Below are 26,393 nucleotides of genomic sequence, written 5' to 3'. Positions count from 1 at the left end.
GGAAGTCGAGCTACTGTGGACAGAGAGAAATGTTCTCATCCTGATGACTGCTGTGCTGTGTATGTACTGTTCCTGTATTCAGGTGTCCCTCCTGATCCTCCTGGCCTGGGTCTGTGTCTTTGGGGTCTGGGATGGGATGTGAATGGGATTCCTGAATTTCCTGGATTTGCAGGCAGCAGACGGTGGGAGGCCAGGGGCCAGTCCGGGATTCCAGACTCTGCACACAACTTGAACTTGCACTGCAGCAGCAGCACTTTAAGCAGAAATTTGTTAACTTAGTTTTCTTTACTTATTATTATTAAATATTAAAAGAAAACAGGCTCAGCTTTACAGATCCTTCCCACTCCGCTTGCTATGTATGTGCTCTACTGCTGAGTGCCGATGCAAAGAATGTTGTTTAATCAAAATGTATGTAATGACTAGACTAGTGTGAATATGACTCCAAGTCTATGAACAAATGTAAATACATAAAAAAAGGTAAACACAGACTGGCTGAGCCCTATTCCAATAGGTTAGCAGTCTTCTTCATGAAGCTGCCGTCATCACTCACTCCCTGTACATGATGACGTCAGAGACAACTTTAAAAAAATAAATAAATAAAAAATATTCAGGGGGAAAAAACGGGAATTAAAGGGGTCGCTCAGGAATTCATGGCACCTAATTATTTGGACCTCAAAACCTGTAAATACTGAGGGATTCAGTATGGTTGAGAGGCATGGTACCTGTGTTTTCTAAATCAACAATATCATCACCTGTTGGGTGATTACCAAGAAATCATGTCACTGGACAATATGTAATCTGGCTCTATCATCCTCATTTTAAAACTCTGTTCTGAGATACACAAGCCTTCTCAACACTATGCCTGACAGGATAGTCCTTAAAGAGGCACCTACAGATATGTACACATTGCTGTGGGGGTATTCCCTATTTCTCTTTGTAACAACCAAATTCTCTCTTCTGTAAGTAACATTATTACTAGGAAAGAGTGCAAATATTCCCAAATCTGTTCTAATATGGGACTCTAATATGAAACCATGTGAGCTAAATAAGTGACTATGTTAACACCTAATGTACTAGACAGGTATGCTTCTTTATCATATTTGTATAGTAACTTTGACTCTATAAGAAAAGACAGAGATGCAAGAATACAGCTTTACCCCTATAATTAGGATTAGACAAAGGAACAGTAACAGGATCTGCCTTGTGTGGATTGCACAATTATTTTCTATTAACTTTTTGGGGTAAAGGCCTGTGTATGAATTAATGACTATCTGCTTTTAAGCTATCCTGAAACATCTATTAGTAAAATGGTAATATCCAATTTGAATATGAAACCTCGTCATATTTCTTGACACGTTTTACCAAGTGAAAGATTTCTCAAAGGCCAAATGAAATACATAAATGTAATACCTATTGGTAGATATCCTGAATGTTGTGAGGCAAAATTCTGTTTATATGAATTCTGACAATTAGGTAACTGAATAGTACAGTTGCGTACCTACCATAAATGTAGATGTTCGAGTGTATTTACTGTTGCAGTCATTACTCTTGGGTTATCCTGCTGGCAGGCTACCCTTGGTCATCCAGAATTCCAAAGTCTAGGTCTGGCGTTGGCTGCTGTCGCCTCTTCCCTGACGTCAGTGCGCCAGGGGTATAAAAGATGCAGCCGATGCCATTTTCTTCAGTTTTTCTTGCCCCAGATGTCAGGTGCCCCCAAATTGGTAGGCTGAAAAATATGCCAATAAAAATGCATGCACAAAAATAACATTTCCTTCATCTACAAGCAAATACACCAAATAGGTTGTATAGGATATAGAAGTGCAGATAAGGCGCAACAACGAAAAGGGGGATGGTGGGTGGGTAACCTGGACTGCAACAGTGAATACACTCGAACATCTACATTTATGGTAGGTACACAACTGTACTATGTTCATCGTGTTTCACTGTTGCAGTCATTACTCTTGGGTTGAATCCCAAAGGTGAGGAAGGGTGGCTGGGCTAAATAGGATTAGGAGAGGCTATGAGGCCCTGCAGGACTGGAGTGGCAAAGCCAGCTCTGGACTTAGAGTAAAGAGGTAAGTGGTAGTGCTTTGTGAAGGTGTGCAATGAACTCCAAGTTGCAGCCTCTAAGATATCTTTGGTTGGTACTCCTCTGAGGAAGGCTGCTGAAGTGGCTGCTGCTCTGGTGGAATGAGGCCTAATGCCCTTAGGCACTGATTTGCCATGTTGAAAATAGCAGAAATGGATGCAATGGCCTATCCATTTAGAAATCATCTGTTTTGAGATAGCCTTTCCTTGTGATCCTGCAGCATATGACACTAAAAGTTGGTTAGTCTTTCTGAAAGCTTTAGTTCTGTCTAAGTATAAGCGTAACTGCCTGTGTATGTCCAAAGAATGCAGAATTTTCTCACCGTTGTTCTGTGGATTAGGATAAAAGGTTGGCAAGTGAATGGTTTGGTTAAGGGCCACACTGGACACCACCTTAGGCATAAATGTAGGGTTTGTCCTCAGAGAAACCCTGTCTGGATGAAAAATGATGAAAGCTTCTACAGCCATGAGTGCTTGTATCTCCGACACTAGCCTTGCAGAGGTTATTGCTAGGAGCAGAGCTGTTTTCCAGGACAAGAATTTTATATCTGCTGTTGATGCTGGTTCGAATGGAGGCAGTGTTAGTTTTTCCAAAACATAATTGAGGTCCCAGGCCGGAATTGGTGCTCTCCTTGGAGGCCTAATGTTTTTGGCCCCTCTGAGGTACCACCTTATTAAAGGATGAGAAAAGATAGGTGGTTCCGTATTGTAATGGGTTGAAATGGCAGAGGCATGAATCTTAATTGATGAGAAGGAAAGGCCTTTGTTCAGCATCTCAGTTATCTGAGGGATATCTGGTACACACGTGCTCCTGGTTCCAAGCACAGAATCTCTTCCATTTTTCTGCATAAGATTTTCTGGTGCTGGGCCTCCTGGCCTCCAAGATAACATCCATAACAGCTTTTGAAAGAGAAGTGTTCTGAATGGCTACATTATCCACCATGCTGCCAGATTTAATGTCCTGAGTTGGCTGTGCAGGATCTGATTGTTTTGTTGGGTCAGCAAGTGAGAGGTTTGAGGCAATATCCATGCTGGACCTTGAGACAAGCTCTTTAGGATTGGGTACCAGTGCTGGCGTGGCCAGTCTGGTGCAATCAGTATCATTTTTGGCTTCTCTTGTCTGACCTTTAGGAGTATCCTGGGAAGGAGAGGCAGTGGGGCAAAAGCATATACCATTAGATTTTTCCAGCTGAAGGATAGGGCGTGCACTTTCCATGCTCGCTTGTGATAAATCCTTGTGCAAAATCTCTGCAATTGGCAGTTGTGAGGGGAGGCAAATAGATCTATGTCTGGGCATCCCCATTTCCTTGTTATCATGCTGAAGACTTGTGGATCCAGTTTCCATTAGTGGGGATCCATGAGGTTTCTGCTTAGTTCGTCTGCCAGAGTATTTGTTTTCCTGGCAGGAATTGTGCTTGCAGGTGAATTTGAAAAGCCAATGCTGTGTCCCTAAGGTCATTGCTTGTCTGCATAGGGGGTAGGAATGTGTACCTCCCTGCTTGTTTATTTACCACATGACCGTAGTGTTGTCTGTCTTTACCAGCAACTGTCCTGGATGAAGCAGGTCCTTGAAAGCTGTCAGGGCATTTTGAACAGCTAGCATCTCTTATTGATTGATGTGGATGCATCTGGTTTGCAGACCACGTGCCCTGAATACATTTTCCTGCCATATGGGCTCCCCAGGCATAATCTGATGCATCCGTTGTCAGTGTCTGTCTGGCTGTGGGTAAACTGAATGGCAAACCCATGTTGTGGTGACAGGCTTCTGCCCACCATTGAAACTCCTGTTGCAGGCAGGGAATGAGTGCAATTACTGTCTCCAGGCTGTGGCAATGCTGAGTCCAAACACTTTTTAGGTACCATTGTAGTTTCCTCATATGCAGTCTGGCATATGGAATTAGTAGAATGCAAGATGCCATGAAACCAAGGCCTGCAGGATTTTCCTTGCAGATAAGTGGGTTTGTGTTGCCAATGTCTTGAAGTAAGTAGTCAGATGCTTTTGTTTGTCTGGCGTGAGATAAGCCATCTGGGCAGTTGTATTTAAGCTTGCACCCAGGAATATTATCTCTTGAGAGGGCACTAGGTTTGATTTCTTTTCGTTTACTGTGTACCCTAGGCCAATTAGTAATCTTTTTACAAATGCCAGATGCTACAGAAGACTGTCTTTGTTCTCTGCTTGAATTAGGCAGTCGTCCAAGAAGGGATATATTTGAATTCCTTTTTGTCTGCAAAATGCTATTACTGGTGACAGGCATTTTGTGAAGACCCTGGGCGCAGTAGATAAGCCAAAGGGCAGTGCAGAGAATTGGTAGTGCACTGAGCCAGCTATGAATCTGAGGTATCTTCTGCAAGACTGTCTGATTGGGACATGCAGGTATGCCTCTTTTAGGTCCAAAGTTATGAGCCAAGCCTTCTTGCCCAGCATGAGCAGTAGCTGCTGTAGAGTCAACATCTTGAATTTTGGAACATCCAGTAACGTTTTTAAAATTGACAGGTCCAGTATTGGTCTCCGGGTTTTGTCCTTTCTGGGTAGTAGAAAAAGTCTGGAGTAAAATCCTTGCCCCTGCTCTTGTTGTGGTACTTGCTGAATGGCCCTCATGTCCATGAGGGCTGTAATTTGTTTTTGTGCCTCTGCCCATTGATTGTGTGGCAGGTCTGGCATACCGTTTGACCTTGGTAGGGTGTGAAAATGGAACCTGTAGCCTTGGGACCCTATGTTCAGGACCCATTTGTCTTGGGTAACCATTTGCCAATTTGATGAAAAAAGTGCTAGTTTTCCCCCTAAGGGGGCTGCCAAAAGAAAAGTGCTTGGATCTGGTAGAGGAAAGTCATTGGGACTGTTTCCTGTAAGGTTGTGATTTGTCTTCTCCGCTTTTAGAGGTAGGGGCACCTCATTGTTTAGGCCTGTATGAGCCTTGGTGCTGAGATCTGCCTCTGGGATGCCTGTATCTGCCTCTTTGTTGTCTGACACTGGAAAGGACCAATTTTTAGTGGGCTAGTTCCTGCTAAACCTGGGTGGCTGCACCTGTAAGAAATCCTTGACTGTCTGCATGGATTTTGCTTTATCCTCCATTTTTTTTCAACACCTCTTCTGCTTTAGTACCAAACAAAGTATTATGCTGTAATGGTGCATCTAATAATTTTGCTTTAACATGATCGGGCAGATTCTGTTCTTTTAACCAAGCATGCCTTCTTATAACAGAACCTGTAACAGCGGCCCTGCAAGAGGCCTCCAGTGAATCATAACCACATTGCAAAGTATGCTTTCCCACTTGTTAGCTGCATGCAATAAATCCTGCATTTCTTTGTTCTCTGAACCTTCAGTATTTGTCAACATTTTCTGTTTAAGCAGTGACATTAAATATTGCTGATATTTAAGCATATGAAACTGACAATTCAAAGCCCTTACAGCCAGGGTAGCATGTGTAGACTCCCCCCCCCCCATCTGTCTAGAACCCTATATTCCCTATCAGAGGGGACAGGGTTTTTTGCAGTGGAAGCTTTAACCCCTTTGGGACCCTGAGATATAGTTTCTGGGTCAGCAGTGGGGTTTTTATATAGGGATTTATGAGAATCCGGGACCCTGTAGTACCTGTCTGGCTTAGCAGGTGCAGGGGATAAAGAGTCAGGGGACAGGCCGGACTCAGAAAATACATCATCTACAATATCCAGAACAGGTGGAATAGCAAGGGGTCTGTGCTGAGGAAGTAGCAGAAAGTCTCTGAGCCTTTTCTTAGATTCAGAATAATCTTGGCTCTCCCAGTGGAAATGTTCCCTCATGGTATGCAGGGTTTCCCCAAAAGAATAATCCTCAGGAGGAGAGGCTGAAGGAATGGATTCTTCAGCATCAGAATCCTCATAGGGAAGCATGGAGTAATCCTGTTCAGAAGAGGAATCAGAGGAAATAGAAACCTGATCAGAAGAATCATACTCAGTCTCTTGCCTAGGCCTCATCAAGAGGGGGATGGGACCCCCTGATCAAACTAATTAGGTCTTCGGCCATTTTGAGCATCTGTTTTTTAGGCATGGAAGTCTGAGAAGGAGAATGCTGTACTTGTTTCTTTGTCTTTAGAGCTGCTTTAGTCTTTGTCTTTGAAGCTGAAGATGGCTTAATATATAGTTGTGTAGGTCTGAAGACACCCTCAGAAGCCGATGCCTGCTCAGCAGCTCCAGACCCATCTGAGGGAATGATTTCAGAGTGTCCAATACCTTGAGTTTCCAGAGGTCCAGTCAGCTCCACGTGAGAGTCGGTAGCAGCCTGTGGCTCTGAAGTAGCAGGCACCAGGGGCTGCGAAAGCGCCTCACTGAGAACTGGCAACTGGCCTAGCAGAGGCTTCGTCATCAGTTTTGGACCTCGGATGCCTATCCTTTTCCTTGTCTTTGCGTTTTTTGTAAACTCCGGTTGTCGGCTGGTCCGACGGCATTATATAATTAAATCTTCAGCCAAAGTAATGAAATGCAAAATCGAACCGACGCTTGATAGTGCGTTGGTTAAATCTAGCACAAAACCGACAACTAGCAACGTTGTGATCAGGGCCTAGGCAAGGAATACAATAAGAGAGAAAATCCTTATGAGGTATTTGCTTCCCACAAGAAATACAATTGTTAACTTTTTCTGACATTGGTCTGGAGCAAGAAAAAAGTTTCCCCAATGGGGTACTTAGCTTTAATGAAGACTTCGATTCTGAAATTTGGATTTGAAAATCTCAGGAGTCGGCCGACCGGCACTTGCGAACTGCTTTTGCTTCGGGCACCGCATGGCAAGAAAGACTGAAGAAAATGGCATCGGCTGCATCTTTTATACCCCTGGTGCACTGACGTCAGGGAAGAGGCGACAGCAACCGACGCCGGACCTAGACTTTGTAATTCTGGCTGACCGAGGGTAGCCTGCCAGCAGGATAACCCAAGAGTAATTACTGCAACAGTGAAACACGATGAACATCTACAGTATACAAAAATATTTTTCTTCAGTAGATAAGTTGGGTTCTTACCTTCCTGTACCTTCACGGGTACCTGTAAAAGTTGATATATCTCTGTTGTATCTATAGACTGGCACCAGTCTGTTTAAAGTACTGATACAGATCTCTGTTATTTTAGGTTGGTTTCCCTTACCATATTAAAATACTCCCTTGATAAGTCTTACAGTCGAAGGAAAGCTACACTGAGATAGGAGCTGAATTAGCTGTGGATACTGTAAGTCCTGGCTGATTATAAACTGTTGAAGCACTAGGCTCATCCCTATTGGAAGACTTGGATCTGACATAATCACAAGGATACCACCATAAGGCATTATCGAATGGAAGCATCGCAATCAGTGAGGGGGATTTTGGTATTTTTTTATAACGAATGTGTATCCTCATTCCTTCCAGTTGTTTGATTATTAGTATCCTTGTCAAAATTAGAGATGGAACTAAACAAATTGATTTTTTTAAGTTGCTTGCTGCTTCCATTGATGATTCACCTTTGCTGGCCTTTATTATCTTATGTTTTCCATTTCTTATCCAAATCCCTGTTATCTATGTTTTTAAATAAAAGAGCTAAAAGTTAAAATAGTTACAAAGCATGGTTACATTTGGCATTCATCTACCTACCACAATCACAATTTAATGTTTAACAAAAGTCTGATTGAAATTAAACCTGCATTCAATATGCGGATGACTCCACTCTTATCTGCTCAGACGACTCTCTCACCAAACTCCAAGTCACAACCCAAAACTGTTTTTCTATTGTTGAAAAATGGTTCTCAGATCTAAAACTCCTACTTAATCCAACCAAAACCAAACTGCTTCTATTCTACCAACCTCCCATACCCCCACCTCAAGCTTCGCTGTGTCCTCTAATAATGGTACCAAAATTTATCCTGTCACCCACACTAAACTACTTGGAGTGACAATTGACCACAAACTGAGATTTGACATCCATGTAAACCAGGCCATTAAATCACTTAACAAGAAACTTGGGTCCATGTATAAAATAAAGAAATTCTTAACCCCCACCAAACTAACCATTACCTTCTACCCACACTCCTCTATGCCTCCCCAATATTCTCCTTCCTTCACAAGAAAGAGCTTAATAAACTATCCACTACCTATAACCACATAGCCAGATTCATTACGGACTGCCACCCATCACTGCCTAAATCTAAAAACACTGGGATGGCTAAACATCCTCAAACTCAACCAACTTACAGAGGCATTCAAAATTATAAAACATCCTGAAAAAACTCCTCACTGAACAATAAATCTAACATCCCTTAGGTCATCCAAAAGTATTCAAGTATTAACCATTAAATCTACTAACTCGGATTGGCAAAACCTGTAACAACCTTAGACTTATACCCACCACCAATTCAAAATTCAACTCGAGCTCTATTAAAATCTCAATGGCTATGTCCATGCACTAATCCAGACTAATAGCTCAGGCTCCCAGCTCAACCTGGCAGGGTCCACTACTTTACTAACTAATATCACTAATTGAAATTTTTTATACTATTACCTACTGTAATATTTTTGAAATTTATGTTACCTGTCTCAATTTCCTAACTTATGTCACTATATTTGTTTATGTACCTCTGTTCTTTGGAGCTTTTCTCCCCGGGTCTCCACTGAAAATGGACATGTATCCAGTTGGACCAACCCGGTCAACAAATGTAAAATAAATAAAAATAAATAAATAAATTGTCAGGAAAAAAAAAAAAACAACAGCAGCAAAAGGTTAACAAGAGTGGGCTATACAGGTGAAATTTCCTCCTGTGCTAATGTGGGAATGATGACATGGGAAGAAGAATTGAAGAAAGCACCTAGTAATTCTGGCTATATATGCATGCATTGCCCATCTACTAAGTATCCACAGAACACTAGTGTGATATCATCATAGGCCCTAAAAGGAATAGCAGCATAGCTAATAAAACATTTGTCCAGGGAAATAGAACACATAAGGTGGGCAAACCTAAATGTTATGACTCACAATTATAGCGATCCTTCCTTAGAAAAGATAACATCTTACTAAAATTCACTGTTTTGAAAAAAAAAATAGAATGGTTAGTAAAATAATCATTTTTGGACTTATAACTCCAACTTTATACAATGCAGTGTGTCCAGAAGGGATAGTTTAACATGCTATGTCTCAGTTTGTAACACAGAATTATAAAATACTATAGCACACTACCAAGAGTTACACACTTCAGTTTACCAAGCATCATGGCTACATTCCATGTACTTTATTCTAATGAAATTAAAACATGGGCCTGAAAAGGGAAAATGACTTTTGATTAAAAAAATGACGGTGAAAGAAAATAAAATGAAAAAAATGCACTGAACAAAATACAAATCAGTTCTGTCTTACCTTCTGACAGCTGTCGAACATAGCTCTTGTTATTTATTATATATTCCATCCCTTCCTCTGAATTCATCACTGCACGGACACAGTTAATGCAGGTAAGCTGTAGCAGAGCATCTGAGATTTTTGACACCCCTCTTCCAGAGAGCCTCTCTAATGCTTCAAGCAACAGATCCAGACCACCCAGCTCCAAGAACTGCATTTTCCAAGCATTATTGCTACTTTCCAGTCTCTTCTTTAGCCCAGAATAGTTAACAACAGAGGGCACTTGCAGTAAACGAATGCAAAGCTCTGGCTCTGCATTTTCCAGGTTAGCTTCTGCTTGGTCACTTTCTGGAGAAGCAAGTTTTTCCTTCACAGCTGCCCATTTCTTCTGCGCACTCTCTTTTGTCAAAGACATCTTTATTACTATTTTCCACCTAAGGACAAAACAAATTATGTTTAAATTCAATTTTAAATGTTTAATTACTGCTAAAATAAAACCTAAAAGACTTGAGAATCCCTGCCACAACATGGACACTGAACTGCATGTTTTTTAATAGTGTCTGTCACACTCACAGAAATGCCTGACCTTTGACATCTTCAGCTTTGTTTTGCAAAACTTATATTGTATCCATTATGACCCACAAAATCTAAGTTCAATTAGGAGGTGAACAGGGATGATGAAAGTAAGCAGTCAATGCTGGCCTTATCAGTCCTGGACTGAGAGAAGTTGTCCAATATGCTGCAATGCTGGCTCTCACTGTGAAGTAGAAGGAAAGTTTGTGTTATACTGTCTAGAGATCTGTGCTTGGCTCTGCCAAACTGCAATAAGCATCAGCCTTCTGGGAGTGGGGGAGAATCCCATGATGGGAGAGGCATAGCAGCAACTAGGTAACTGATAGCGCAAGTCAGGTGCCAAGAATTGGGTACATAGTTCATTAACAAATAAACCTGATGGCTGCCAGGCTGTGCCCCCCACACCCCCTAACTATATATACAAACTCCAGGATCACACTACAGTGAGGAAAAGGACATATACCTTTTACTTGTCTTACAGTACTCTACACACTGCCATATACACTAACTGCAGTTCAGTGAAATGAGATTCAGTGAAATGAGTTTTCGATAATTTGAGTTTTCAGCGAAGTGGTTGGGGTGAAATGAAATTCAGTGAAATGAGATTCAACGAAACAAAGTAGACCCATATATATATATATATATATATATATATATATATATATATATATATATACACACACACACACACACATATATATATATATATATATATATATATATATATATATATATAAATATATATATATATATATATATAAAAAATACATATATACATATATATATATATATATATATATATATATATACACACACACACACACACACACTTACATACCACGTTCTTTGCAACAGGCCAAGTGTGTGTTTGGTCGACAGCTGTTTAGTTGACCATCTATGACTAAGCAGCTGGTGGACAGGTAACTGAGATCACACAATTCCCAGGTTTGGAGAATATTACCTTAACCCTTGTTTGTGCAATCACAAAAATGGTAAATATAATTATCAGGGGTTGTGGTGGTGTTTTTATTTGCATTTTTATTTTAAATTGAGAATGTGCTGAGGCTGTTTCTTCGCAAATGCATAGTGTTGTGTTAACTTCAGTGTGTATTCCATGTGTAGTACTACACACACACACACACACATACAGACAAACCCACACACTCAACACACACCACTGTACATACTCACACACACACACACACACATAAATTCTCTTTCAGATATGGCCATTCATTTATTACTTATGAGCTAGCCACCCAGTGGTGTGAATATTGGCTCAAGATGATTATCACTGCTGAAGTGACACATCAACCTCATGCAAAAATGAGAAAAGGGGTTGTAGATGGATGGAAGTGCTACAAACTACAAAAAATGAGAGCTTTCTAAACAAGGACTGGCTCTCTTAGGATTTTTCACAGTCACTGATGCTTGTAAACTATGAATGGAGTCTAACCAGTCAAAAGTTTTTATTGTACACTGTATCACTTTTTAGATTTTGCTTAGCTTTATCATAGCAAAATAGGTAATGGAGATGGGAAAATAAATCAAACTGGAAGCAGGTTCAGAGAACAGCAAGAAGAGATTAGGAGGCACACTGCATTTAAGTGAGCAGTGCAAAGAACTGGAAAAGACAAATGAAATGGAAAGAACTTTTCTGCATTACTAATGTCTCTATATCAAAGTAATTGGTTATAATTATTATTTTCTGATGTGCTACACCGCAGAATGGTCTGAATGGGGGCTGCCATGGGTAGCATGACTTTGTTTTATAGTCAATGCCTTCACCTTCCTGATGTCATTTTTAGAGGGACGGAAACATATTTGCATTATGAGAGGATCTTGGGTTTTTCTCTCATCAGTTTACAAAGATACTGTGACTGCCTTCTTTTGACTGTCAGTGTCAATCCGCATTTTTAATTACTTTGCTTCCTATGATTTTCAGTAGTGGCCATCTCTAACACTGCATTTTAAGGGATGTTTGAATGACAGGCTTGAAAATGCAGCTAATTGTTCTTTTCAAAGTAACAACTGTAGTTCAGTATTCAAGTGTGAGAAATCTGACCCCTCTGATTAGTAGGTGTTAATTGGGCTGAGATGGTTTGCATTGCACTCACAGTTTTTAGTGCAATAGTCAGAATTGGAGTTTTTGAAGTTAATATTCCTTTCTAAACTCAGTGATTGTCTCAACAAAGCACTGTATGCAGTGCAAAAATGCTGAAATAAAACATCAGAAGAAACATGCGCTTCTGCAGCAAATACAGTATAGGAAAAAATGCAAAATCAAATACCAACATAAGAAAAGCAAGATGAAAATGTTTTCTTTACTTCGTTGTGACACTCACAGTTTGATTAAAAGGAATTACAATTAATTTGTAATAAAAAATAAGCATAAGTAGTGCTTTCATCTTCATTTGGCTCTGAAAACTAAGGTTGAAGGCCTTGCTTTTGTACAGACTTCAAGCTACACTATTTATCTGAGGTGTGATGCTGTCAATCTGCGACTGATAAGGAACATTAGCTGCCATTGTTTAAGAGACACTGTTTCCTTAATGGTTCTGTAGTTGAAATAAGTAACCTAACCTACTTACTCTGTTAGTCTTAGTAGCCTTCAAAATGTAACAGATGATGAGACAAATGCAGGAAAGAAAGAAAGACAAATGCAAATAAGTTCAGACAAATGAAAAATGGAATAAAGAAAGACATGATGCTTTTTCTGTACTTGGTGCGTACAGTGTTGCATTACAGGCAAGGAAAAAGTACAGTTTTGTACCTACCATAAATGTAGATGTTCGAAGATCCACATTGCTGCAGTCATAACACTTGGGGTAGTCCGCTGTCCCAGTCGGCCCGAATACCAAAGTATAAGGCTGACGCCGGTCAAGGCGCATTAGTCTGACGTCAGGACGTCAGGGTATAAATGCGCATGACCGACGTCATATCCTCAGTCTTTTCTTGCCCCAGATGTCAGAAGACCCTAAAAAGATAAGGCCAAACCAAAAACAACAACAACACACCAAACACCCCTGTACCCAATATATATACAATATATACAAAGTTAGAATGGTACCATCTCACTCACACAACCACCCCTAAACACAGAGGGGAAGGAGGGAGGGTAAATTGGACTGCAGCAATGTGGATCTTCGAACATCTACATTTATGGTAGGTACAAAACTGTACTATGTTCTTCATCTCACATTGCTGCAGTCATAACACTTGGGTAGAATCCCAAAGCAGAGGTAAGGGAGGATGGCAAATCACAAAGAAGCAGGAGCTGCCAACATGCCCTGTAAAATAGCAGTGGCAAAACCAGCCCTAGATTTAGAGTAGAGAGGAAGGTGATAATGCTTAGAGAAAGTGTGTACTGAACTCCAAGTAGCTGCCTCCAAAATATCCTTAGTTGCCACCCCCCCTTAAAAATGCTGTGGAAGTGGCAGTAGCCCTAGTGGAATGAGGTCTAATCCCAGCCGGAACTTCCTTGCCATGATGGGAGTAACAGAAAGTAATGCACAACCCAATCCACTTAGAAATAGTTTGTTTTGACACAGGCTTGCCCTGAGAACCTAGAGCAAAAGAAACAAACAACTGCTGAGACTGCCTAAAATCCTTAGTCCTGCTTAAATAGTAACGCAACTGCCTGTGTACATCTAAAGTGTGCAAAATCTTTTCCCCCCTATTCTGGGGATTTGCATAAAAAGTAGGCAAATGAATAGTTTGGTTTAAAGCCACACTAGAAACCACTTTAGGCATAAAGGAAGGATTAGTAAAGATACCCTATCCTTATGGAAAATTAAGAAAGGCTCCACCGCCATAAGGGCCTGCAATTCAGACACCCTTCTTGCAGAGGTAATGGCTAACAAAAAAGCAGTCTTCCATGACAAATATTTCAATTCAGTCGTAGCTGCAGGCTCAAAAGGTTGTAGAGTGAGTTTCTCCAACACAAAATTGAGATCCCAAGCAGGAGTAGGAGCTCTACGTGGGGGTCTTATATTCTTTGCCCCTCTAAGAAATTGCTTGAACAAAGGATGAGAAAACAATGGAGGGTCACAATCATAGTGAGCTGAAATTGCTGCAGCATGAATCTTAATGGAAGAGAAAGACAAACCTTTGTCCAATAACTCAGTAAGATATTGAAGAGCCACACTCAAATTAGGCTCTGAAACATCCAAATCCTTTGCTGCACTCCAAAACAAAAATCTCTTCCATTTCTCTGCGTACACTCTCCTTGTACTAGGTCTTCTGGCTTCCATAATCACATTCAAAACTTGTTGGGGAAGCTGAGACCTGCTATGGCTCAAAACAGAATATGCCAGGCTGTTAGGTGAAGAGAGTGAAGCTTGACATTGAGTAGATGACCATTCTCCTGAGACAATAGGTGTGGAATCAAAGGTAAGGGCCATGGAGGTTTCCTTACGAGACTCCTCAGTAATGGGTACCAGTGCTGCGAGGCCAATCTGGAGCTATTAAAATCATCCTTGGCTTGTCCTGTCTGACCTTTAAGAGTACCCTTGGGAGGAGAGGCAGAGGTGGAAAGGCATAAACATGAAGATTTTTCCAACTGAAAGAAAGAGCATCCACTTTCCAAGCTGTGTGATGAAACCTTTTCGTGCAAAACTTTGGCAGCTGGTGGTTTAGTGGAGAAGCGAACAGATCTATGTCTGGAGTTCCCCATGACACTGTCAATTTCTGAAATACATGAAGATCCAGTTTCCACTCGTGGGGATCCATGATTTGCCTGCTTAATACATCTGCTAAGGAGTTCTGTGTTCCCGGTAGAAACCTTGCCTGTAGATTTAGTTGTAGGCTGAGAGCAGTCTCCCACAGAATCATTGCTTGCCTGCATAGAGGATAAGAATGTGTTCCCCCTTGCTTGTTGATGTACCACATGACAGTTGTGTTGTCTGTCAGAATCAACACCTGTCCTGGAAGAAGTAAATCCTTGAAAGCCATTAATGCAAACTGGACTGCTAACATCTCCTTCATGTTGATATGTAGATGCTGTAGTCTGGCAGGCCACTTGTCTTGTATCCACTTTCCATTCAGATGAGCTCCCCAAGCTGTGTCTGAGGCATCTGTCGTTAAAATCTGACTCGCCTCTGGCTGGGTCACAGAGAGTCCCTTGTTTAGGTGACATTCCTGAGCCCACCACAAAAATTCCTGTTGAATGCAAGGTATTATTTGAATGACAGTGTCCAAATCCTGACAGTGCTGTGTCCATACATTCTTGAGATACCATTGCAGCTTCCTCATATGCAGTTTGGCATTGGGAAGCACCAGAATACAAGATGCCATGAACCCTAAGGCTTGAAGGACTGTCCTTGCAGTCAGCCCGGACTGATGAGATAGTTGATGGAAGTAAAGAGAAAGATTCTTTTGCTTGTCCGGGGTTAAGAAGGCCATCTGGGTTGCTGTATTCAGTCTCACACCCAGAAAGCACCTGTCTTGAGAGGGTACTAGACTGGACTTTATTTCGTTCACAGAATACCCTAGGCATCTTAGCACTGCTATCACATATTCCAAATGCTGAAGAAGCACTTCCTTTTCTTGAGCCAGAATCAGGCAGTCGTCCAAATAAGGATAGATTTGTATTCCATTTAGCCTGAAGAAAGCTATCACTGGAGCCAGAACTTTTGTGAATACTCTGGGCACAGTAGATAAGCCAAAGGGCAATGCAGAGAACTGATAATGAGAATTTCCAGCTCGAAAACGCAGATACTTCCTGCAAATTAGTCTGATAGGAACATGAAGGTAGGCTTCCTTGAGATCCAAAGTTACCATCCAGTGATCTTTGCCCAGCAGAGGTAAAAGCTGTTGTAACGTCAACATTTTGAACTTGGGAATGTCCAGATAAGTGTTGAGGATAGATAAATCCAGAATTGGTCTCCACGTGTTCCCCTTTTTTGGTACTAGGAACAGGCGTGAATAAAATCCTAGGCCCCTTTCTGGCACAGGAACCGGCTGAATGGCCCCTATTTGGATTAACAGAGAAATTTGCTTGTGAGCCTCTTTTCTTTGTTGAGGAGGAATGTCTGGCATGCCTTTGAAAGGAGGCAAGGTATGGAAATAAAACCTGTAACCGTGGTGAATGATATCCAATACCCATCTGTCTTGGGTAATTAAACTCCAGTTTTCTCTGAAAAGTGCCAACCTTCCTCCCAAGGGTGCTGCCAGGCGAAGATTCTGGCAGCTGAAAAGGCAGGTCATTGAGTCTGCTTACGAAAGGACTGACCCCTGCCCTCACCAGAAGACTGAGCCGGTGAACTCCCTGTTCTAGGTCTAAAAGAACCCTGAGCTCTGCCCCTACCACGTCTAGACCTACCCCTAGACTGGGAATCATAAGCAGGATATGTCCACCCCTTAGAAGGCCAATTTCTACTAAACTTCGGAGGCTGAACCTGCAAAAAATCTTTAACAGTCTGCATAGACTTAGCCTTGTCTTCCATTTTCTTCAGAACTGCTTCCACAGGCGAACCAAACAACACATCAGACTGTAAAGGAGCATCTAAAATCCTTGTCTTAACATGCTCAGCTAAATTCTGATCCTTCAGCCAGGCATGCCTGCGAAGAACCGAACCAGTGGCAGCCACCCTCGAAGAGGCCTGTACAGCATCAAAACCACATTGCAAAGAATGCTTACCCACCTGTTCAGAAACATGAACTAAATCCTGCAACTCTTTACACTCAATACCTTCCGCCAGAGCATCTACCTTAGACTTTAATTGTGAAAGGAGATAATTTTGGTATTTTAACATGTGAAACTGGCAATTCAAAGCCCTCATGGCTAAAGTGGAAGAAGTATACACTTTCTTTCCCCATCTATCCAAAGCCCTTGCCTCCTTATCTGGAGGAACAGGATTTTTAACAACAGAAGCCTTAACACCTTTAGGCCCTTGAGAAACAGTTTCTGGGTCTGCCCTCGGACTCTTAAAAAGATACTTATGAGCGTCAGGCACCCTATAATATCTGTCTGGTTTAACTGGAGCAGGGGGCACAGAATCAGGGTTCAGAGAAGCCTCTGCAAAAACATCTTCCACCACATCCAGAACAGGAGGTATAGCTAAAGGCCTATGCTGGGGTAGAAACAAAAATTCCCTAAGCCTTTTCCTGGAATCAGAGAAATCCTGACCTTCCCATTTAAAATGCTCCCTCATGGAATGAAGAGTCTCTGAAAAAGAAAAATCCTCAGGAGGAGAAGCAGAAGGAGTAGAATCATCTACATCAGAATCAGAGTAAGGAGAATACTCCTGCAAGTCTTCAGCCGAAGACTCAGAAGCATCAGAATACTGCTCAAAACTCCCAAGCTCAGGTTCCACCCTAGGCCTCTTATCAGGAGGGGGCATAGAACCTCTAATCATTGTAATCAAATCTTCAGCCATCTTAAGCATATGCTTCTTAGGCACAGACCCTGAAGAACTAGGGTAACACCTGAAACAAAACCTGGCCTGCCCCTGGGAGAAGCCTTGGAAACAGAAGGGGAGGGCCTAACCACCTTAGGAAGGGAGGGAAGAACAGCTACCTGAGAAGCCCCTTCAGCCTGGCCTACCTCCTGAGAGGTCACATCTTGCAGTAATAAAGTCTCTCCCTGGGATTCCAAAGAAACTTCTGGCTGAACCTCTGGCTCCACCGAGCCCTCTAAAGAACCGGCGTCAGGGACGGACGGTTCTTCCAGCCTAGGCCTTGCTGCTTTGTCCTTGCGCTTTTTAGACGAAGCGGCCGGAGCATCCGGCGGCATTTTATAATTACACCGCTTCCCAAAAACTAACCTGGCACAATCTAACCTTCTCTTAATAGTGCGTTTGTTAAATCTAGCACAAGAGCGGCAACCAACAACGTCGTGCTCAGGCCCTAAACAAGGTATACACAAGGTATGGTAATCCCTATGCGGTATCTGTTTCACAAGAAATACAGTTATTCACTTTTCTGACATCCGGTAAAATACTGAGGCAAGAAAAAACCAAAATATTCCCCAACGGGGTACTTAGCCAACTTGGATTCGGTCTGAAACTCCGACTTAGGAAAATCTCAGAACGCCAACCTGCACTTGCAACGCTGCTTCTGCATCGGACCACGCGGCAAAAAAGACTGAGGATATGACGTCGGTCATGCGCATTTATACCCTGACGTCCTGACGTCAGACTAATGCGCCTTGACCGGCGTCAGCCTTATACTTTGGTATTCGGGCCGACTGGGACAGCGGACTACCCCAAGTGTTATGACTGCAGCAATGTGAGATGAAGAACATCCATGTTTTGGAAAGAAAAACTTGACATTTAGGTAGAGTTCTCTTTTAAGGGAAACATTCAGTTAAAAATGAACAAGATGAAAGACAAAGACTGGAGGGACCAGGTAGAAGGTATTAAGAAGACATGATAAGAATATAGTGAAGAACCACATAAGAAGAACCCTAATACCACCGATACATATGATGGGACATTCTCTGATCCAGAGCCAGGCATCCTGTTGACGGAAGTTAAATGGGTCCTAGAAAGCATGCTAATAACAATAATAATAAGGCTGCAGTAAGGGATGCAACTCTAACATCTGATTAATCTAAACCATCATTTATCACATTACATTTACCATAAAATTAAATAAGTAGGGTGACATTTTGTCATAGCTCTCAACTTCTTGGCACAAACAATCTGGACAAAGCCAAAAATAATGGAGGCACAAAGCCCCATAAATATGGACACATTTTAAATATTGCTCTTATAAACTTGGAAAGCTGCTACAATAAAATGTCTTGTATTATCATGCATTTTCTTAAAGATATGAAGTCTGAAACTCAAATGCATATGCCATTACATAATGAATTCAAAATCACTGATTTGCCACAAAAATCCAGAAAAGTACAAATTTTATGAGGACCAGACCAAAAGTATGAGGCAAAAATCTGGACATTGTGTGAAAATTTGAACAGTTGAGATGTATGCATTTTGTAGCCTCATTGTACTTCTTTTCCATTCCTGAACTAGTCAAGTAAGTGCAAATCCCAACATAAACCAAGCACTGCAACACTGACTAGTGAAAACATGGCTGGAAGTCACCAGGAAACAAGACATCCTAGGCTTATCACACCAAAGCAATCTTCAAACTCAAACAGAAATGTGCTATTAGTAAGTGATTCAGCACCCATTTCCAGTTGTTGCATATACCTGGTCAAGTACATACCAGAGAGGGCACTGCAGTCAATGATTTGTCTAATAAGGGCTGAGTACAATGTAGTAATGATATCTTTGGACCTTGATGTTATACCCTTGCTTATAAGTTGCTCAATCTTGAAGATTTACTAAGTTATATGCATGATGGTCAAAGGCCAAGTCACTGCCTACATGTGTTCCCAAATCCCTAACCACAGGGTCAACTCTTAGGAGAGTATTATCAATGCAGTAATTTCCAGAGGCAGTTGTACTTCTAAAATATACTATTATGTATTTTTGGCATTGAGTTTTACAGCGTGACTTTAGCAACAGTAATTAGTCTGTATCAAGCATTCTTGGATCATGCTTGTGTCTTTGGGGGTGTCTATGACTGTGGCCAGATTACAATCGCCTGTGAACTTGATCAGCCTGAGGCCTTTGGTACTGGCCTTGACTTCATAGAAGTACATGCCAAAAAGGAGAGGCCCCAGCATTAAGCTCTGCATGAGTCTGCCAGTGACTGGCCTTTTTGTGGAGGTAGACACACCTATCCTGACTTCTTGTGCCCTATCTGTGAGCCAGCTTGGTAACCAGTGGGTAAAGCAGAAGCTTATACCTAATTATGTGAACTTGTCTATAATGTCAAAGAGGGGTTTTGTGCCAAATGCGTTGGCCAGGTCGAGGTTGACAGTATGCATTATTTTGCCCTCATCCATTGTTTTGGTGACCTCAAAGAATTCTATGAGGCTGAGTAGGCATTACCTGCCCTTGACATAACCAAACCGGGTTGGATCCAGTGAATGAATTATCCTATATTGTTATTTATCATGTCCATAATTATTCCTTCCATGACCTTATGTATGAGACTAATCAGGCTTATGGGTACATAGTTTCCTGAGTCCATGGATGGCCCACCCTTGTGCAGAGTGATAACAGTTGCAGTCCACCATTTACTTGTCACAAAGCCTGTCTGGGGGGCTATGACTGAATAGTGCTTCTAGAGTGACCCCAATAAGTCATGTTTAATGTAACTGAGGTGCTGTAATGGAATATTATCAGGTCCCAGTGATGTTTTTGACCTTGAAGTGTGTACTAAGAACCTGTTTCCTACTGGTAGCTGGGACAGCTATGGTTGGGGATATTTCTTCAGAAGTGCCTGGGGGAGAAAGGTAAAGTTGCAGCTGAACTTATCATCAAACAGATTTGTTATATCCTCCAGCTTAGTATTTGTGCCTCCATTTATAATTAGTTTGGCACTTTGTTGTGAATTGCCTTTGAGATTTTGGACATAACTGAAAAATGTCTTGTGGTTGTCTTTAACCTGAGAGGTTACTTTTATCTCAAATTTGGCTTTGGTAGATTTAATCAATTCCATGAGTTGTTTATTTAGTTTGATGATGGAGTTCTTATCTCGTCGGGCATTGCATTTCATATTTCTGGCCATGATTTTTTTTTACCTTTTGTTATACAACCTATTGATGTTGTGATTCCACCAGGGTGGCTTATTTTTTTGAGTTTTTCATGTGCTTATTTTGAATAGGTATTGCTGCCTCTATGTATCTGCTAGTTACATGATTGTAAAGGTTTTTTTGTGAATGAATCCACATAGGCAGGAGAGTTCCCTGGGTTTGGGGGTCTTGAAATTTTGTCACAGTGTCATTTAAAAGTAGGAGGTTTGCCTGGGAATAATTCTTAAAAGTTCCAGGGTTACCTGATGTCCAAGGTTTTATTTTTTATTTTGAAAGAGACAGCTTTATGGTTCAAAATAATTAGTGAGGACATTACACTCAGGTAATGCAATATTCTCCCATGTTAGTGAAGACCAGGTCAAGGATGTTGGCATCTCTAGTGGGAGTGTGGACTAGCTGGTTCAGGGCATTCCTGTTGACAAAATCCAGGAATCTTTGTGCCTGCAAGTTTGAGGTCATGTATTATTCACAGTTTATAGTGGGGTAATTGAAGTTACCCAAGAATATTGTTTTGGGTTAAATGGAGAGTGACTCAAATTAATTTAAGTAAGTGATAGAGGTTTCTTAGGTCATAGGGGGGACCTATTACTTGGAAATATATCGTATAGGAGTATGCTTGTTTTTGATGCAAACTGAGACACCCCCCAACTTTTGTCCCTTTCTGTGTAGTAGCTGGTCTAAATGTATGGAAGTCATTATAGCCCTGAACTGCAGAAGTGCTGTCACTGGATTTAAACCATGTCTCATTAACTACACAGATGTCTACATTCTCCAGGGTTATGAGAGCTTGAAGGGAATGGAGTTGCTGTTCAGACTCCTGGCATTAAGCGTTAACACCTTCAGATTATTCTGGGTTGGTTTAACTATGCTGGAAGGTTTATTACATTTGCAATGCCTAAAAAGGCAAGGGTTTAGCCAATATTTGAAGTCCTAGACAGAACAGGTGCAGATTATCCCTGGTGAAACATTATGGTCTATCAACCATGTCCCACCAGGTTGACAAACATTGTACCCCCCTTAGAATGACATAAAAAACTAAGCCATTTATTAAAATCAGTTATTTTATTGTTCATTTTTGGCATCATCCTTGGAGAAGGTAGAATGCTGATCAATGCTAGATTTATACTTGCCTGGGAAACAGTCTGCGTGCTCCATCATGTCTGCCTTCATTTAGTCAAGGGAGATACATCTCAGGTCATTTACTCTCACGTGGACTATGATTGAGTCATAGTGGTACTTGTGGTTCAAAGACTGAATGTGTGAATGATCTGTCATATCCTGGCCACTGACAAGCAACTGACTGTAACCCTCTCCTTGCTCAGCCTAGTGAATGGGAGATTGGTGTACCTCACAATGGAGTCTCCTATGACCAAAGTATTACACTTTGTGGTGATATGCCTTGTGAGCTGAAACACAGACACCTTTGGTTGAAGCTGAATGTGTTGTGGTGGATGTTGGTTTGGTAGTTTTTCAGGTTGTTGGGGGTACTTATTATAATCAGTGTATCTTGGAGGCACTTCAGGTTTTGGTTTGGGTAGATTATTTTTAAAAGCCTCAGCATATGTGTTTCTCCCATAATGTACATGGCAGGTATTGTGTAATTTTCTGTGCTTCTGAAAATCTGTTTGGATATATGTAAGAGCCTTGCCTTTGTAAATAGTGTACAAGTACATCTCACATACTCTCACATACTCTATAAGATTATTTGAGAATCCAGTGATTGTCAGGAAACATGAGACAATTTCTAAATTGTCTCAAGATACCCATTTCTATCCCGTCAGTTACAGAGACAGTAGGAAAGTGCAGATCAGTGGTTTCAGGTATAAATACAGTGGGTTACATGGGAAGTGGTATAAAGGGATTCTATGCTCCTCTTTGTGTAACCCAGTGAGGGAGATCAGGTTTGCTAGGGTGCTAGTTGGATAAGTGATCCTAAGTCTAATCTCACAGAGCAGTTGTACAGTTCATAGGTTCATAGGTAGTTACTAGGCTATTGGCCCTAGGGCCTATATAAGCCTAGCCAAAAATGTACCCTCGCTTTCGCCACCCAAGAAAATTACTTTCCTGTGCCCCTGTCGAGCAGAGCCACAGAAGTGATCCCTGGGGTGAATTTCCTATTTCCCATCCAATCATCAAGATTTTTCTTGAAGAGTGCTAATGAGGAGCTCTGTTTGACATAGATAGGTAGTCTGTTCCAGAGTATGGGAAGTCTCTGGGACAGGAATCTATCCCTCCAGCATGTTCCGTTTATTGTGGTGACGACGTTTAGGTGCCTAGAGCATGTAGCTCAGAGGGATTGGGATTTTTTTAAGTGGAGCATGCCCAACAGCTCTGGGTTTGACATAGCTTTGTATGCTAGGCAAAAGATTGCCTCTGAGTAGGCGATATGCGATGGAGTAAATCTGGAGTTCTTTGAGACGGTCTGCGTAGGGCATTTGTTTGAGGCCAGTAATCATCTTTGTGAGGTATTTTTGTGGCCTTTCCATTTGTTGTAGATGTCTTGTGAGGTACATACCAAAAGGGGTGTTGTACTCTATAACAGGTCTAATGAGTGATGAGTAGAGGGGAACAATGACCTCTTTTTTTCTGGATGAGAAACCTTTTGTGATGAGGTGAGCCACATAGAAGGATTTCCTGACCACTGTGGTGATGTGATTATCAAAGGAGAGACTATTATCCACCTGTGTCAGAAGGTCTCATCACATTTTCGGCGTTAAGTAGACTACCAGCTATGTGGTAGTTCATGAGTACAGAGTTTTTACCAAAGGGGATGACAATACACGTTTTGGCATTGAGCTTCAGGCCATGGCTTTGACACCAGGTATCTGTCTCAGTGAGGCCCTTTTGTAGTATGTCCACATTGTTAGGAGTTTTGATTATGGCTCCTAGTTTGCAGTCATCTGCAAACTTTGTTAGCCAAAGACCTTCTGTGTTAGCCTGTACTTCAGAGAAGTAGATACCAAACAGGAGAGGACCCAGGACTAAACCCTGTGGTACTCCACTTGTCACTGGTCTGAAGTCGGATTTGAAGTCTGCTACTTTCACAGTGTGGGTTCTGTCCATGAGCCAGTTGGCAACCCATCTTGTGACATAGGGATTTATACCTCGTTTAGTGAGCTTATCTATAATTCCAGAGTGGGGGATGGTGTTGAAAGCCTTGGCGAGATCTAGATAAGCTGTGTAAACCATTTTACCGTCATCTATGGCTTTGGTGACTGCTTCAAAGAAGTCAATCAGGTTTATGAGACATGATCTGCCTTTTACAAACGCAAACTGGGTAGGGTCCAGAGTTTGGAGATTACTAATGTCTTTATGAATTCCATGATGATATGTTCCATGGCCTTGCAGACCAGGCTCATTAGGCTAATGGGGCGGTAGTTCCCAGTGTCCGTCGTGGCTCCCCCTTTGTGGAGTGGGATAACCATCGCGGTGCGCCATTCAGTGGGCACAAAGCCTGAGGTGAGGCTATGATTGAACATGGTACTTAGGTAGGGTGCCAGTGCATTCTGTAGTTAGTATAGAATGCAGCCTGGGATATTGTCAGGTCCCATGAATGCTGTGTTCTTGGCTTTGGAGAGTGTGTTTTTTACCTGTGCAACCGTGATTACATTGCATTCTTCTGATATAGTGATGGGCCCTCTAGAGGGTGAGGAGGGGTAAAGTTAGCACTGAACCTATCTGCCAGGATGTTGGCAATATCAGTTGGTTCTGTATATTTAGTCCCACTGTGCTGTAACTCAGAGCAGATCTGAGTGCTGCCATTGAGATTCTTGACATAGCTATAGAATGCTTTGTGGTTGTCTTTAGAGTCTGTGGCAATTTTGTTTTTGTAACTAGCTTTGGAGGATTTTATGAGGGATATCAGCTTCTTACTGAGGTTGACCAGGGAGTTCCTCCAGTCATGGGATTTTACTCTTTTTTGCAACAGTTTCTTTCTTATGTTGCACAGTTTGTTTATGGCAGAGGACCACCAGATTGGCTTCCTTTTTTTGGAGGATAGCATCTTGGTTCTATTAGGGATAGCATGATCCATGCACTCGTGTAAGTGCTTATAAAGTGCATTTGTGTAGGATTCAGCAGTCATACCTCTATTGTCCGTCTGCATGGATGTCATGAAGTTTGCCACTTCTGTCTTAAGAAGTGTAAAGTTGGCTTTGGAGAACTTGTTTGCAGTGGTTTCCTTAATTGGGGGTGGGGGTGGGATGTGGATGTCTAGGGTGATTAGCTTGTGGTCGGATCTGACCAACGAGGAATTAACCTCTGGTGTGGAACAACAGTTGTCCATGTTGGTAATGACTAGATCTAGGATATTGCTGCTCCTGGTGGGGGTGTGAATAAGTTGATCCAGGGCGTTGGAATTTATGAATTCCAGAAAACGGTGAGCAAAAGAGTTGGTACATGAGTAGTTTTCCCAGTTAATGGTGGGGTAGTTGACATCGCCCATTATTAGGGTGTTGGGTTGTACCCTAACACTTTCCAGTGTATCAAGAAATGAGGAGTGGGATCCTAGGGCATGGTGGGGGGTCTGTAGCAAGCTACAATTTGGATTGTGGCCTTGCCCAGAGTTAGTTGCACTTGGATAATCTCGGACGCATTATGCTGTGCAACTAGCCTGGAGGTGTGGATATCCTTAATGAATATGGACACGCCTCCACCTTTAGTGTTTCATTCTGGGTTAGGTGGTCAAAAGGTGTGGTATGAATTATAGCCTGGTAATGCAGGGGTGCTCCCTGGAGCTTTGAACCATGGCTCTGTCACTGCACAGATGTCTATGTTCCCCATTTTAAGGAGTGCCTTGAGTGAGTGCATTTTGAGGTTTAGACTTCTAGCATTGAGTAGCATTACCCTCAGATTTTGCTTGCTTGTACCTGTCACAGTGGTGAATTTGTCATTTGAACCTTGCCTAAAAAAGGCACTATAGGGGTGGCAAGAGCCTTAGCCAGTATCCGGAATCCCAAGGGCAACAGGTGCAGGCCATCTCTGACAAAGCATCGTGGTCTGTTGATCATGTAGTTCCAGGCAGACAAATACTGGATCCCCTTAGAATGACACCAATTGTTGAATTCAATAATTTTGTCCTTGCACTGTGGTATCATTCTGGGTGATGGCAGGAAGATACTCAGGGCTAGGGTCATACCTGCCTGGGCTACAAGATCGGAGAGCTCCTCCATATCTCTTTTCATGTAGTCCAGGGAGGTACGTCACAGGTCATTCACACCAACATGGACAATGACAGTGTCATATTTGTACCTGAGTGCGTGCGTTATGTGGCGGATCCTGGCACCTGACAGGCAGCTAATAGTAACTTTCTCCTTGTTTAGCCTGGTGAGTGGAACATCAGTGTGCCTGACTACAGAGTCACCTATGACTAGAGTGTTGAGTACGTTGTTATGCCTTATGGGCTGTGGTTGAGTGGCACACTGAGTTTGTGGGCTATGTGTCATTTGGGTTGTGTTGGGGGGTGCAGTTTTCTTGCATTTCTGCTTTGGAGGTCCCTGATGCTTGGGCAAGTTTTTATTGAGAGCCTCCACAAATGTAAGTGTGTGTTTTGTGTTTCTATGTGTGTGTTTTGGTGGTGTAGGTTTTGAGGGACTATGTGATGAGTGTGGTGTGGTGCAAGTGTTTACCTTCTCCTCTTGACTGTCTAGTCCTGTCTTGGGTGAAGAGAGCTTTGATGCCAGTTTGGCTATATAAGTGCATCTATCACAGGCTGTAGTGTTGGGTGGTAGGAGGAGAGGGTTGTCTGTGTACATGAAGCAATTGCTGCATTGCCCCAAGAAGCCCAGATTCATCAGGT

General features: G+C 42.0%; 1 protein-coding gene across 4 annotated transcripts in view; it reads right to left on the bottom strand.

Moving 5' to 3' along the window:
* INF2 (inverted formin 2) overlaps positions 1–26,393 on the bottom strand; it is a 735,156-nt gene that overhangs the window by 467,945 nt on the left and 240,818 nt on the right. For all 4 annotated transcript variants that reach the window (XM_044074343.1, XM_044074344.1, XM_044074342.1 and 1 more), the window contains exon 2: positions 9,433–9,845. In XM_044074343.1, coding sequence (XP_043930278.1) covers positions 9,433–9,826 — 394 coding nt within the window. In that variant the 5' untranslated portion in view covers positions 9,827–9,845. The remainder of the gene's footprint in view (positions 1–9,432; positions 9,846–26,393) is intronic.

This window comes from Protopterus annectens, chromosome 6.part0 (genome assembly GCF_019279795.1).
Source record: "Protopterus annectens isolate FY-2018-M chromosome 6.part0, PAN1.0, whole genome shotgun sequence".
Taxonomy (NCBI): Eukaryota; Metazoa; Chordata; order Ceratodontiformes; family Protopteridae; genus Protopterus; species Protopterus annectens.
The sequence above is the reverse complement of the archived record's forward strand: the minus strand, read 5'-3'. Positions and strand labels throughout refer to the sequence as shown.